The 16099-nt window shown below is 38.5% G+C and overlaps 1 protein-coding gene across 2 annotated transcripts in view; it reads right to left on the bottom strand.

The window, feature by feature from the left end:
- Nucleotides 1–16099, bottom strand: part of AFF3 (ALF transcription elongation factor 3) — a 249554-nt gene that overhangs the window by 63524 nt on the left and 169931 nt on the right. For both annotated transcript variants that reach the window (XM_075265104.1, XM_075265105.1), the window contains exons 6-7: nucleotides 12537–12588; nucleotides 1785–1825 (exon numbers count right to left, since the gene is read on the bottom strand). In XM_075265104.1, the coding sequence (XP_075121205.1) occupies nucleotides 1785–1825; nucleotides 12537–12588 (93 nt within the window). The remainder of the gene's footprint in view (nucleotides 1–1784; nucleotides 1826–12536; nucleotides 12589–16099) is intronic.

Below are 16099 nucleotides of genomic sequence, written 5' to 3'. Positions count from 1 at the left end.
AAGATTGCCATACAAGTGACAAAGTAATATTTGAAAAAATTTAATGAATGTTGTAAGTGACTTGGATCCCTTCCCAATGTTTCTATACAAAATGCAATATTAGATGAAAAACTGGTTAAACACATATTCCATTTTTAATCAAATTCTCACAAAGTTTATATAGAGGGTTTTCCTTTATGAGACACTTCCCCTGACAATTAGCTGATGATAGACTATTCTCAGCAATCTGCATGGCGCACCATTTTAGGAGACATTAAGCATTACAAAGTTCTTATTGAAATCATTAAACTTTACAAGTATTTGCTGGACCTTCCAGAACAAGAGACAGGATCCGTTTCGATTACATTTTTTCCATCTGTTTTTCAGATTCATTTAACAGAAGCAAAAAACAGTCACAAATGGATGGTCATCCATTTACATAGTGATCAATATTTAAAAAAAAAAGAATGGATCTGTTTCTGTCCTTTTTCAGCTCTCAGGTTACTTTACATCACTTTCTATAACAGTTACTGAGCAGGCCTTAGCAGGAGCTGATGGCAGAAATTAGCATTTTCCTCTGATAAGATATATCACTATTCATTTCTAAAAACATTTGAAATGACAGCTACTCTTTAAAGGGATTCTATCATTGGAAAAACTCATTTTTAGCTAAGCATATATTTGCATAGCCTTTAGAATGGCTATTCCAGGCATACCTTTAATTTGTTAATCCTCTCAGCCGTTTTTGAATTAGCCCACCTTTATTGATATGCTAATTAGCCACTGTGGAGCATTGGAAGTCTCTGTGATGTTCATTGAGCACTGTGTGATGTGTGTACATAGTGGGTGGTGAGAGCAGAGAGGCTGCTGCTGCTGCATTATGAGGCACCTAGGTGGAGTTGACAGCATACTACATTTCATTGGTTATTGCACTCGGTTCCTCCTTGCATTTGATATTTCAGAGTCTCTACCCACATGACTCATGTAGGGGCCTCATGCAGGAAGTGATGTCCCGTGCCCAGGAGATCCGGACAACAGGACAAGTAAGTATGATGGGGTGGGGGAAATGGGCTAGCAAAGATGATGTTCCGTTTCCGAAAACGGGGAAACAGAACGTAACCAGAAAATCTGAAACTGTGCCTGGGGCAATCTGGATAATTATAGATTTTTTTGTAAAGTAAGTCATTTACAAAGGGAGGGTGTATAGCTTAGTATAGAAGTATAGTTTATAACTTACAACCCCTTTTATAAGGCATTGATAGGGGAAGGCAAGCTTCAAACTTTCAACCTCTGCAGGTTAAGTATTACGGTAAGTATTTCTGATTTTTGTATATTAACTTTAAAGTTACTGACCAGACTATATCTTTCAACACAAATATTTTCCGCAACCTTTTTTTCTCCAATTTATAGATGAGATTATCCAAAATCTTGTTCACTTTGCTGTAAAATGCTATTTTTTTCTGTAGCAGCCAGAAACGTTGCATTTCTACTATGTGAGACCTTAGCCAAAGTTACCATAATTGAGAAACACTAAAATATACACAATACACTAAACACATGGGCATTCCAAATAATAGTAATAGGTTGCTACTATTAACTTTCAATTCAATAAATCCCCGCCTGAGAAGGAATAAACTGGTTCATTTTCATGAATTGGCTAAAACCTCATTTTTGGGGCTGTCCAATAACATTTTAGTAAGTAAAGCACTCTGTGCACACAATTTGACTGTGACTTATATACTACTATAAACCAGTTTCTATGCTTCATGGAGCAATTTATAGCTTATAAAAATGATAAAAGATACCTGTCATTCTGGAGTCCGATGGCTTGTCCCTGGGTTGCCGGCTGAGAAAAAGCAGAGCAGAAAAATTTACTTCATGTTCTAAAAGAAAGCAGCAACTTTATCATCTGACTTCCTATTCAAACACTTGAACAGATTGTACCTTTACACAATAAACAAGGAAATGAAAAAGTACCATCTCCTGTAAGAGTAGTTCTGTCCATCAGTTATGACAACTGACCAACCTGAGGACCTTTTGATCCAAAAGCTTGTTTTATTCCATAGATGTAGGATTCACTCCCAAACTAGTGAATATAGTTGATTTTATCGACATTGATGCAATGTGAAAAGGTCTCAATAGTCAAAGTATGTTTTTTTACCAACCTTTCTACCTACCTATCCTTGTTTTAACTAGCCTGCTAGCTAATACCATGGAACTGGTGACACCAAAATAATAAAGAAGTAATTTAACATGTTCAGACAATCCTTTCCAACGTTTCCAGTTCATAGAGCATCCCTACAAAATTTCTGAACTACAGAATGTACTGGACTTTGAGGACTTAGCTCATAGTCATGAGTACGTACTGGATGTATTGTGTTTTTTAAATTAAGGGTACATAAAAATCAAAACTATATAGACAGGAAAACAAATGGGTTGTGTCTAGGTTACAGATATAGTTTGGATAACATTGTTTTAATTGCGGTAATGAATAGCACATGTTACTATGCAGTGGCGTAACTACTGGGGTAGCAGCGGTAGCAGCTGCCACAGGGACCGGGACATTAGGGGGCCCGGCGACAGCCGAAACCGCTGCGTTTTTTTTTTTTCTTTTAATAGACCGTTACTGGCTGAAGTTACTCCAGACGGTAACGGGCCCTACTTACTTATTGATCCTGGCAGATGCCGGGATCGGTAAGTGACGCTGCGGGCCCCACAAGCACTATTATACTCGGGGGTCTTTTCGGACCCCCGAGTATAATGATCGGAGGTGCAGGAGAGGTAAGGGAACATAAAAACAGTGTAATTTACCTCTCCATGCTCTGGGCATGCTTGGGGCTTACTTCTGTGACGTCACCTGACCGGGCCTGCGTCCTTATGCGTTGCAGGCCCCCTGGTCACATGAAGGCCCGGCCCTCATTGAAGATGGCCAACAGTGCCGGAGAATGCCGGGGATAGGTAAGTAACAGTGTTTTTAAAATTTTTTTATCCCCCCTGGGTCTCCAATTATTATACTCTTGGTCTGAAAAGACCCCTGGGTCTCCGATTATTATACTCTGTGGTCTGAAAAGACCCCAGAGTATAATAATTGTTCATGGTTGTCCATAATGGAGCGTAATACTGTGTGCAGGGGCCACTATAGGGCATCATACTGTGTGGTGGGGCCACTATGAGGCATAATACTGTGAGCAGGGGCCACTATGGGGAATAATACTGTGTGCAGGGGCCACTATGGGGCATAATACTGTGTGCAGGGGCCACTATGGAGCATAATACTGTGTGCAGAGACCACTATGGGACATAATACTGTGTGCAGGGGCCACTATGGGGAATAATACTGTGAACTGGGGCCACAATGGGGCATAATACTGTAGTCAGAGGCCACTATGGGGCATAATACTGTGTGCAGGGGCCACTATGGGACATAATACTGTGTACTGGGGCCACAATGGGGCATAATACTGTGTTCAGGGGCCACTATGGGGCATAATACTGTGTACTGGGGCCACTATGGGACATAATACTGTGTGCAGAATGTCAAAAGTTCGCCACGGGGCCCCACCATTCCTAGTTACACCACTGTTACTATGCATTTCACCTGTATAATTGCCTTTGAAATGAAAACATCTGATGTACTGGCAGTTATCATATGGGAGACATGCATAGTAAAATGTGTTATTCATTACTGCAATTATGAACAGCATGAAATAAAGGCGCAGTGTAAACACAGCCTTAGCAGAATTTAGAGACATTACTGAAAAAAGCCTTATTTAATGGATATCTGAGTTTTGATGAATAGTTAAAATATCTGCAGGATCTTGCTGGGCAGTCTGTTCTATGCCTCCATCAGCCTTCATTTGTGGTATCCTTTCTGTTTTATGCTGCTAATATCCCTATTATGGCTGCAGCATGCTTTTACATTTTACATCTTTTACATTCTGAGGCAATGGGTGTACACAATAAAGAGCAGTCTCTCCTCTCCACTATCCATTATGACTAGTTTGATTTATTCACATGTAATTCTGTCAGGAGTAAGTATACAATAGCAAACAGATATCTGAGAAATGAGCACAATATAAGGGATCCAGGAACACTGAACTGAAACTACAAGGTAAATACATACAGGTATGATGGAGCTAAAAAGATCCCTGACATAGCAAAAGAGGAATCTACGAGGACAGTCACAAACTGCTTGCTGTCTATGACTAACTTCCCATCTGTAATAACACAAGCAGCCAAAAGTAGACACAAGTACATTGAAGACTTTTCTTACATTGTAAGCTGTGAGATGTGCAGAATGTTCAGTCCAGTGCACAGAGAAAGCAGTTTACAGACATGCTGTGAGTAAAATCGACCCCTTCTCTCTCTATTCACTATGTGAATAGACCAGTCCTTTCTCATTCCACTCACTGTGAAGATGTCTTGTTTGTTAATGGGCTCTATCATTGGGAAAAGTCATTTTTAGATAAGCACATCCCTGCATATCCTTTAGAAAGGCTACTCCACACTTACCTTTTGTATATAAATCACCTCAGTGGTTTTTGAATGAGCCTGTTTTTATTCATATGCTAATTAGCCTCTTGATGCACCCCGGAAGTCTCATCGTGCAACCTCTGCCTATTCTTTCCTATGTATCTGCACAGCACAGGCTGTTGCTGATGACTTCCTGCTTCCTGTTTGCACACACAGATAGGAAAAAATAGTAGAGATGAGTGCTGCGGGGAACTTCCTGTGCTGGCTGGAAGCTAATTAGCATATGAATAAAAACGACTCATTTAAAAACCACTGAGGCGATTTACATACAAAAGGTAGGTGTGGAATAGACTTTCTAAAACCTATGCATGTGTATGCTTAGTTAAAAATAACTTTTCCCAATGATAGATCCCCTTTAATGGCATCTATGGATGTGACCTCCCTAGTAACAGGCAGTGAACTGCAAATTACCAAGAAGGGAAACGCCTAGTGACAGGAACTTTAGAATTTTTTTTTTCAGGCACAAAATAGCAATATTTTTAATTAAAGTGCATTACATTTTTGTCAAGAGTCACATGCTCTAATGAAAGAGACTAGTTGTCTGAAAAGTTAGCAATCATTTAAAGTATTTTTAAGTGTACCTCCAATTATAAGACGTTTTATAAGTAAATAACAAACATGAGAAAATAAGAAACTTTGTAATATATCTTAATAAGGAAATCTATTTCCTTCTCCTTTTATTACCCTACTTTCCTCCTCCTTATTTTTAAGGATGTTTGTTTATATAGAAACAGTAGCTTTTTTGTTTAATTTTCTATATTTTGCAGGTCTTTGATTCCATGAAAAATGGATGACACATGGATGGCATCTGTTTTTGTTCACAGACCTATAGATTTTCATTGATGTGATCAAAATAGTGGAAAAAAAAAGCGCTGCCACAGACATCTGAATAAACATATTGAGATGGTTATAAATAGTGTCCAAGAAAAATGCGGATGCCACAGGTATGTAATATGTGGACTTGTGAATAAGTCCCGAAAAAAGCTTTCTAAATCAGAATGTAGCAGCTGCAGTTGTGTGTTTTCCAGCAGCCTCCTCCCCTCCATAGACTAACAGGTAGAAAGTAACTGGGCTTGATAAATGGAGAAGGAAACATATTTCTTAAGTAAGATATATTACAATGTTTGTTACATTTGCCTGTAATTTATGAATGAAGTTATAATGAAGTTGTTTTATAATTGGAGGTACGCTTTAAAAAACCATAATAGCAATGTACCCAAAGTTTATATAAGTATATAAGCAAGTTGTAAAGAATCTCAATTTAGCTGCTGTTGCTACGACTAAGGAACATGGATTCCGAAACGTGCCAGCCAGTACGCTTTTCTTACACTATGGGGTTCAATATTGCCATCTTAAAGATTTTTTAACCTACTTTTGAATGGACTTAATAAAGAATTAGATTTTAGAGTTTTGTGGCTACTGGACTTCACTTCTATCTATGGCTGTTGCTTTAAGGTTACCGTTCCGACCTGATTAGCTTATGTATTGTTCTAGGTTCTCCTAAGCTTAGCCAAATAGCAGCTGAGAGGGGATATTTAAACCCTTTTCCTCCTTAGTCAGCTGCTTGCTATTTGGTTGTACCTAATGTGGCTTCCATATCCTGATTGTGCTGTACTACTCTACATTGATCTTTGTATTGATACTGGAAATCCACTTGTCTCCTGGTTCTGGCTTGGACATTCACTCTCATGAGTTGGTTCTGGTTTGACATCAGTTTGTGGAGTGTTTATTTCTTGTACCAGTTTCTGTGGTGATATTTTGGGCTCCAAATTCAGCACAAGTCCATCTGGCTTCTTGGTTGGAACTGGTGAAGGCGTTTGGGTGTCTGGATCTATCTTTCAGCACTGTATAAGATTTAAACAGCTAGTTTTGTTGCTCTCTGTTTTCAGCCAGTTTCTGCGTGCACCAGAGACTCTATCATAACATAATATCTGTAGCCTTGGTGAGCCTGATCCCTCTAGTTGGACAGCAGGCAACAATAGAATGGGTCAATATGACATTATCCCCTGTGTATTTTGCAGTATTTTTACAAGACTGATTGTGTGAGGATGATATAGAAAATCCTGTTGAGTATATTTCAAGTTTACTGTTCCTTTAAATATACATTTTGCGTAGATGAGCTACATGAGCTACATTAATGATTAATATACAATGCCTTAAAAATGGAAAAAAAGGAAAAAAAATAAAAATAAAAAGTGGGCATATATTGCTGTATACATTCCATTTTTCAGCCATACAGATTTCATGAGTAGTACAAATTAAAAGGGTTATGGCACATGTATTCTCTATCCATAGAATTATGGGGGTATTTATTTCAGGGTATTCATAGACTTCCACTTTGAAGCAGCTCCCGATCTAGCAGCTGATATCATTCTACTAAGGAAAGGAGGTCATTTATAGAGAGAGTGAAGCTGTGAGCTGTATGTGGCAGCCTGGAACACAGATGCAGTGCCAACAATTATTATGTCTATTTCTGGTATCCCAATAAAAGCTGCAAAGTTAAAGGCAGGACAGAGTGTTCAGAAACATATGAAGCAATGGTCTTTGACATTTTGGAAGTTACTCTGCCAGTCATAATGCCCAGGTGGATGGTAATCATAAAAAAGATATCGGTATTGCTAAATAAGATTAGACAATAATGTCATTTATAAACCTTCTCTACAAATTATCAAGAGCATGGATTTTTTGTGTGTAGGAAAGCTGTTCGAATATGAGGGAGAACAATGCGCAGAAACATGATATACTAAGGAATAGCTACCAAATAAAATGAATTTCTAGACAATGACTGCTTAGATAGATAGATAGATAGATAGATAGATAGATAGATAGATAGATAGATGAAGGTAAACTGCTCATTTATATGTCTGACTAACAGGGAACTTCCACTATAATATGGCTGGTTATATAAAAGTCATATGTTATAAGTGATTTATCCTGTCATAAATATAGTCCTTGGAAGGTTAATCTTTTAAGGGGAATCTGTCACCAGGGTGAAGCAGATTGAACCAGCAAAACGCTGCATCTTCACAAAGTGGGGCCCTGGCCTGAATGTCAAAGTGCTAGCAGGTAACTGGTTTATGACTGTTACCAATGTGGCCTGGGGGTACTTGTAAAGTACCAAGAGTAAGTAACCCAAGGGCCGTAACTACATATGGTGGCAGCGTTGGTGTGTGGATTTGTGTCGTGTGAGGGTTTAAGTAGAGTCACCTTTCACGGACGCATCTAAAATCACAAGTGAATGGCGTGTATGTTGGTCCCAGATTCAGAACATATCCCATCATAGCCAATATGCAAATCATATACAAATGAACAGATAAGTATGCATGTATGTACAAAATATGTCGTTGCCTTCTGTTAGGCTTACCTTGATTTGACATTACTGCAATTACATAAAGACTTGCTGATAAATGATCTTAAGTCAGACAGGATTTTTTATGTCTTTATTGTGAAAGATTACAGCGAGGAATGATATTTCATTACAGATGACTGCTTATTTGCAAGGGTGATGTCTCATGTTGGTGCTCGCTACTTGACACTGCTGTGCAATTTCCTTTCCAGCTTTAATTTATACATTTATCCAGCAGTTCTCAGCAGCGCATACCAGTGCTTTGACTTTTATGAATCCCTGTGGATCTTGTGTTCAGGCCATACAGATGAACATGCTCTACACATAACAACCAAGCACAAAGGACTATTTATTCAGTCTTGGCAAACCGAATACAGATTGACTGCCCTGGCTATAAATTTTCAGATCATTCCAAACAAGGTAACCAAAGCCAGGAGAAAAAAACCCTCATGTCAGAGCGTATTAAAAACAGCACATTAGATTATGCTTCCATTTATTTGCACAGGGACTTAACTGTGTTTCTCTCACTGCAGGCAGTTACAGTATTCAATTATATCACAATACAAGGTGGTTTTATATGAAGAACCAATTTCATAGAAGCCTAACGTATAGGCACAAGTGCGGTGGATAAGACTGTTAATACTGTTAATATATATAGAATAATACGAAAATATCAATCCTAGGATAATGGATTAATATGTACTAAATCATAAGCTGAAATATCAATGTGCTAGTAATGACTGAACAGCTCCTTGAAGGGAGTCTGTCACCAGAAAGATAGGATAGGGTCACCTTTTCCCTCTTGTGAATCAGTGCCTCCTTTATCGAGGTAACATAATTTTGTCAATATGTAAATTAGTTCTTTGGAGCAATAAAGGCATTGCCTCTTACACCTTTGGAGTAATGAAAACACCCTGAAGAACTAACTTGCATATTGACCAAACCAGCAATAACTCAGCATTAGATGCATCTATTCACAAAAGGAGTACAGCATTTGATTTTGGTGACTTTAACCTATCTATATGTGGGGCTTGGTTGATTTAATGGATTGGTAAAGGGAACCTGTAGCACTGAAAATCTGTTCTGCCGGCAGCATTATATAGAACAGGAGACTCTGAGTAGACTGATACAAAATCATTTCAGGAACACCATCCAGTAGTGGGTTGTGCTGTGTGTGAGTGACAGATAGATCTCTATGTACATATATAAATGGCTGCCAGTCACCACCCACTGGACTCCTAAGTCCAGAATGAGCAGAGTTTAGATCAATAAATGACGTGTCATACAGAATGTTATATCTTAAAATTACATATCAACCTCCTCATTCCTCCCGCTCTACATACATGTAGATAAGAAATAAAGTTGAATGTAAAAGGCTCCCTGTAAAAAATATAAAATGATAACATTTCTTTTAAAAGGAAAATATCTGAGGTAATTCTTGTCATTCTGGTACAGGGCTCTCACACTGTTTTGGGTGTTAGGTACATAGAACTAGCAGAACTCAGATGACACACCAGCCTGGAATCTTCTCCCGTCTTCTAGCTGGGCTATGATAAAAACAGATGCTCCTTTTCCCTATTTCCCTCTGACTAATACAAAATGTTCAATAGCCCTAGGTGATTTATGTAAGAATTCATAATAGGGATTGTTCTGAAGAGCAGCTCTATGAAAAATGAGCACTGCTGAAATGTCAATCTGTTTGTCATACTATAACCATGGCAGAGTTCACTGAGTTTAAAAAAAAAAAAAAAAAATGCTAAAAGCTACTGAATGTCTGTGAAAACAGAATGCAATATATTGTCATGTAAAGCAGAGAACCAGAGACATGACAAAGCTGTCCTAATGCTACAGAGCCCAAGGGACACTATTCAAGAGAGGTGACGACAAAGTTACAGTAACGGACATTAAAAAAAAGATGATATGGAACTGTCACTTTCACTGGCCATATTTTGCTTCCTCTGCCAAACTGCCCTTGGGCCTTTTCTAGTTTGTGATTGCCCATCAGTTGCCTTCTCCTCTCTCAATGTGGGCTAAAATATTTGCCATAAAGAAACATTTCCCGGAAGGTACGTTTTATCTGAATCATCATTTTGCAGATCATTTCAATTGGCTGCCTATGTGCGTTTTTGAAACAAAGCTTTTCTTTGGCAGACTTTTTTCTGCAATGTGGTTGGAATTATCCAGAATCTCATTCTCCTTACAGGCTCTGTAACATGCAGTGCGTCTTTCTGTGGTGTTCTTGCAGTGGCAAATCGCTATGTTTTCACAACATGGGGCTTTAGCCTAATTTTTTTTTAGAGATATTAGAGACATTTTTGATTGTCCCTTTAAAAAAAATTAAAATAAAATCTATATTGGATTTTTCTACATATTTCCATAATTACATTTGATTTGTATTAATTGATATTTACTGTACACAAAAGTATGTCCCTGAAAAATAAAAACATTAGGATTGACAGAATGGTAGAATTTTTTTAATTGTGTTTTTTTCTTAAATGTTGTGGTGGGGGTACGCAAAACCCTTACAAAGATGTACTGTTTATTAAAATTCACATTATTTTATAACGGTTTTGCATAACTATGGTATGTTTTTGCCCCTGCTTTTTCACAATTTGAGGACCTGGCCTTAAAGGGGTTTTCCCAGCTAAGACATTGATGACCTATCTTAAAGATACTGTGATCTGACTCAAGCCAGCCCACATCAATTACCTGTTCTCAGCTGCTAGAACATGTAAAATGGAACAAGAAGCATGTAGTGCTGTTCTATGTGTAGTGGCTGAGTGTGAATGGACGCACCAATAAGCAGGGGGTTAAGTGTCCGGCCGCCGGCAAAGTCTGCGTGCCGGCCGCTTCCATTCATTCCTATGGGTGCGTGCTATTTGAAACGGCCGTTTCGAATAGTACTCGCACCTCTCTAGAGCTGATGTGTAGTACTTGGTCTGTCTACTTACTGCTCCATTCTTTATGTATCAACTGCTGAGAACAGCCGATTGTCAGGGTGCTGGGTGTTAGATCACACTAATCTGATATTAATGATCTAACCTTAAGATATGTCATTAATATTTTTAGACGTAATCAAATTTTATTGAAATTTTGAGAACAAATAGGATAATGCAAAACAGATGCATAACAGTCATGAGCCACAATATGCATAGAAAGGAGGACAAAGCCCAATGGAGGTCAAATCAATAGCTCATACAAAAACCATCAGCAACAGGAAAGGAAGACGCAGAAACGAAAAACTAACCACAAGACTACATAAAAGGGACAAGACATCACGAAAATAAGATACAAAAGGAGGAAGGGCAAGAAACCGGGATAGGTACAAGGGCAAAAAGAAGGGCGGGGGTCCCTAAAGGTCAAAAAAGGAAGAAAATTCCGCTGTTTCCTGAAAAACATCCCACGGCCGCCAAAGGGTCTCAAATTTAGAATGATCCGAAGAATCCTCAGCGACTAAAGCCTCCATCTTCCTAATGATAGGAGCTCCTGGAGCCATTCCATCATAGAAGGCACCACGGAACTGCGCCAGTGGCAGGGGATAACCGTCCTGTCGGCCGCGAGGAAATGGCGCAAAAGGTCCAAATGTAAAGCACCATGGAATTAATGGTGCTATATAAATAAATAATAATAATAATAAAAAGGTCGCCCTTGACCTTGGAGATCTTCATCAATATTTTTAGTCTGCAAGGCCCTTTTACATTACTGATCTGTCTTCATGAATATATGAGATATGTTATTATCCACATTATTTTTATAAAGATGTTTCAGTGCAATGAAGTTGTATATGAATACAATGGTGGCGGATTATTCTCTTTCCTGTGAATAACAGCTGGACTGAAGACTGAAGAGTGTTATTGTAAATTGGGGCATCATCCAATCTAAAATCACTAAACAGTTTCAGAACTGTGATATGAATTGTCTAGGAAAAATCTATCTTCAGTTAGATATGATGTAGCCGATAATTTACATATTAATACATTTCTTTACATCTTCAGTAGTTTTCTAATGATTTAAACATACATTTTCTGACAGAAGCTGCAGCTGCTCTTCTCTGCTTACAAGTGGTTCAGCTTGTTTGTTTGTTTCTTACCATGTATAAGATGCAGGATTACATAAACAGGATCTCTTCACTCACACCTTGTCACCTGCTATTGTCTCTGTGGAGGGTAAATGAAGCACTGCCTTGGAGAAGCAGGATATATGGATAAATTATTTTTTCTGACTTATGACTGCACAAAGGTGTCAAGGGAAATCATGGCACTTTGTAATATTCCTGAGGTGCTTGAAATAGGTTACTAATCCAATCAGTATAATGAAGAAACTCAGTACTCAAAAAAGAAATGGGTTTTAATCCGAGACATAGAACAATAATTGGTGGTTAATGTTTTCGGTCATACATCCTTCATCAGTTCATCCAAATGTCCTGTAGAGTACAGTATAATGTAAGGCTTGTCTGCAGGGTACTGGTATGAGTGCACATGATGTCATGACAAGCCTTATATTATACAAGATACAAAAGCACAAAGACGAGGATCAAATTCACATTCTAATATCTTTCCTATGGCAAAAATGGTGTGTGATGCAGTTCCATATGTCTAGGCGTTTCAATATTCTTGTACATATGTTATACTTTTACGTGAACAGTAATTCATTGTTACACAAAGGTAAATGAAGTTACCTGAATGCAGTCATCCTCATCACTGCTTAGCTTCAGGTCATCCTCTAACGTTCTAGAAATAAAAAAGGAAAAAACATTACAGACAATAAAAAAGGTTTCATTTACATTGTGTAAAGAGCGGTAAGAAGTAACCAGTAATTATGTTAGTAACAGAGTCCGACTGTTAGCTATAGGAGTTAGACCAATTAGTATATTATTACAGAGTCGCGGCACAGTCCTTGTTGGTGTTTGACAAATTATAATTACCTGAGGAAACAAATCCAAGACCTAAAGTGGCTTCTGAGCAGGATATTACAGATCAAACAGCATTTAAGTACTGTAGAACGAGAAAGGCTTCATTAATTTTACAAATAGCTTTGTAGTTTCTATTATCTTTCTAAGTAAATAGAAACACTTGTCATTCAATAATTCATTTTAATTCAATAATTAAAGAATGGGTACATAATATTAAGTGTGAAATATTTGCTGGTATTTAACATAAACCCTTCCCCTGCTTATTTTTCCAATCAAATCTGTCTATTTAGATCCCGTCGTATTTGGTTCCTGCCATATGGTGCATAAAAGCAGGAGGCAGGCCACCAACCTGTTTCTAATATGATTGATACAATTGAATCTTTACAGTAACTACGGTGTTCATTGCTAGGGAAATGCTCATATATATTTCGACTTTGCATAGTACACAATATTTATTTCAACAGAGATATGCCACTTCCAGACATCTTTCATGCATACTGAAATCTAACATATGCATACTTTATTATTCCCAATGGCTGAGGCTGGCTTAATCAGAACAAATAGGAGAGTCACTGCCTAAAGTAGAATGTGTAAAATTGCCAATCTTTATTATATTATTTTAAAAGATATGCTTCTAGTAACAAAATGAAACTCATGAGACAAAATACACTACATGAAAAACATAAAGTAAAAATGATTGTAGGAGTATAAAAATATAGTGATGCATTCATGAATGTAAACATGCCCAGTATAAATGTAAACCACTAGCCACCTATTTCAAATGGTGTGTCAAAGGGTCTGATTGTCAGTAGTCACAACCCATTGTTTAACACAAGTGAGTTTGAATATAACAGCATGGATCACGTACCCAGCCTTGCACTCCACAGCGCCCCCTAGTTTTATGCATCAATTTCATAAGTTGGTTACTTAATTTCATAGAGTGTAAACGTAACAAGCACACTCATATCCACTTTCTAATAGAAGTAGGTGCGATGGGATAAATGTGAATTCACACCCTCCTTCTCTAAAAATGTATCATCTGATATGGTCGGACGTGGGTTGGGATGGCGCTGTGGCGAATCTCTGTTTATTTTTCTGCTTATTTGTTTGATACCTTTTCCTGTTTCCTTATTTTTGCTCTGTATATGCATTCTCCTGCTTGTATTGTTTCACTTGTTATACCGTCTTCAATAAAACAAGTTTAAAAAAAAAAAGTATCATCTGATCCATGGAGTCGTAATATAGTCCACAACCTGCAGCATACTGATAAGCTATCTCCCAGACATAAATGTATTTATCTAACTAAGCTAGGAGACACAAGCCCAAAGATCCACTGTATAGTGTGATCCTGAAGCCACCCTATGCACTAACGCGTTTCTATGTCAGCCCTTAGCCAGGCATATCATCAGAGGTTTTGGTGAGTGAGACTGTTCTGATTCTTTACAAGAGAGCTCTACCATCAGCACTAATGCATAGCCACCTTGCAACATCTCTGCCTGTTCGGGTCACTGCACCACCCTCTGCTCGCGTGCTGCGGCGCAGGAGGCGGGTGCAGTTTGGTTCTTGGATTAAAGTTTTTGGTCGCACTGTGTGAACTCTGCTCTAGTTCTGTGATTGCATTTGCACGACACCCGTCTTCTGCCTATGTTGCATCTGTCCATTAAGTGGTTAATCTGGCCTTGCCCTGTGATTAACAGCTGCCTTTCTGTGAACTCCATGGGCGGGTTCTTCCTCCCTATTTAGCCTTGGTTCCCATTCACACCAGTGCTTGTTATTGCCATGCGCATACCTGCTCTTACTGTACCTGTTGCTTATACTATTATACTTGACCTTTGGCTTTCCTCATTGACTATTCTCTTGACTCCGATTTGGCACTGCATCGCTCTTCTGTTACCGAACCCTGGCTAGCTGACCTCCCTTTGTTGTTGTTCGTCTTGTCTGCGTTTTGTGTGTCACATACTCAGGGAGGGACTGTCCTCGTGGTTGTCGCCTATTACCTAGGATAGTGCCTGGCAATAGGAAGGGAAAGCGGGGGGGCTTCAGCTTAGGGCTCACTGTCTCTTGTGCCCCTCCCAGGGTTTAACAGTTCTGGCAATTGCTGTCTTAGCAATTCCCTTACACACCTATTTGCTCTGATTATATTGATTAGGTACGTGTACCGATACTACGGTTATTCCTGAATTAGTTCCGTAAGCTGGCTTACAAACAAGTTGTCCGGTATGATTCATGAATCTACAAATTTATTTAACATATATGGTGACTACTGTATATATGCTTGAAGTAGATTCCAAGTATATTATACTAATACTTTATATTTATTTTCCATAATATACTACTTTTATTTTTGCATAGCGTTCACTTTGCCGACATTGCCTTGTTGCCAAGGGAGGTTGTTGAGCCACTTGGGCGCCTCTCTACTCCATCCTATTTTTATAGGACATACAAAGAGGATTAGTAGCCAGCGGCTCCTAGAGAAAAACAAATTGCAATTCACCCTGTATCATGAGAGCTGATAGGACTTTCTGTCTTTTCTTCTGGCATAATATTCAAGGTCCTCTTACAATTAAAACACTGATTAGCCCCTAAAACAGGTTAGGGTAAATTTGGAGGTGTCAGTAGCACACCTTGCCCAAGCTAATAGCTTTTATCCTGTTTAGACTATTGTTGCACATAGTGGTAAGATTAAAAAAAAAGATCATTACCACTTAAAGCAAAACAAAACATGAAAATGGGCACATTTTAATTAACCCTTATGTGCCCAAGGCATTTGTTGCTTTATTGTCGGACGAAAATGGAACTTTTTACTCCTCAAAATTGAAATTGCAATATGGAAGTAGCAGACGTTGCTAAAATCTGCAGATGATCAAATTTTCAAGCACCTACCTCTAATCTGTGGCATGTGGAAGGGGAATACAAACCGAAGAAAGTAAAGGGTTTTTTTGCTTCAGATCGAGTGGTGTAGGGTGATTGTTCGATTCCTCTTGTTTGTCAACATGCCAGTTATCGGCATATCGCAAAATGAGAAGGATTGAATCCATGAACTGAGAGACTTTGATTTATTACTCTGGCAGATCACTACTTGCCTTGGCTGAGATGTCAGCATTATATAATGTTGCATATGGTGGTTGGGAGAATTAAAATGAACTTAAATGACAGCAAGAAGTGCTTGGAGGTGAAACACTGCACAGACAGATTGTTTGACTGGAAGAATGATACATACCCTGTTTTCCCGAAAATAAGACAGTTTCTTATATTAAATTATCTAACGAAATATATGACCTTTCTTATTTTCGGGGGATGTCTTATGCAGCGGCTGGAGCAGGGAACAA

The sequence above is a fragment of the Leptodactylus fuscus genome, chromosome 2 (assembly GCF_031893055.1).
Source record: "Leptodactylus fuscus isolate aLepFus1 chromosome 2, aLepFus1.hap2, whole genome shotgun sequence".
Classification (NCBI taxonomy): Eukaryota; Metazoa; Chordata; class Amphibia; order Anura; family Leptodactylidae; genus Leptodactylus; species Leptodactylus fuscus.
This window is presented reverse-complemented; position numbering and strand designations above follow the sequence as displayed.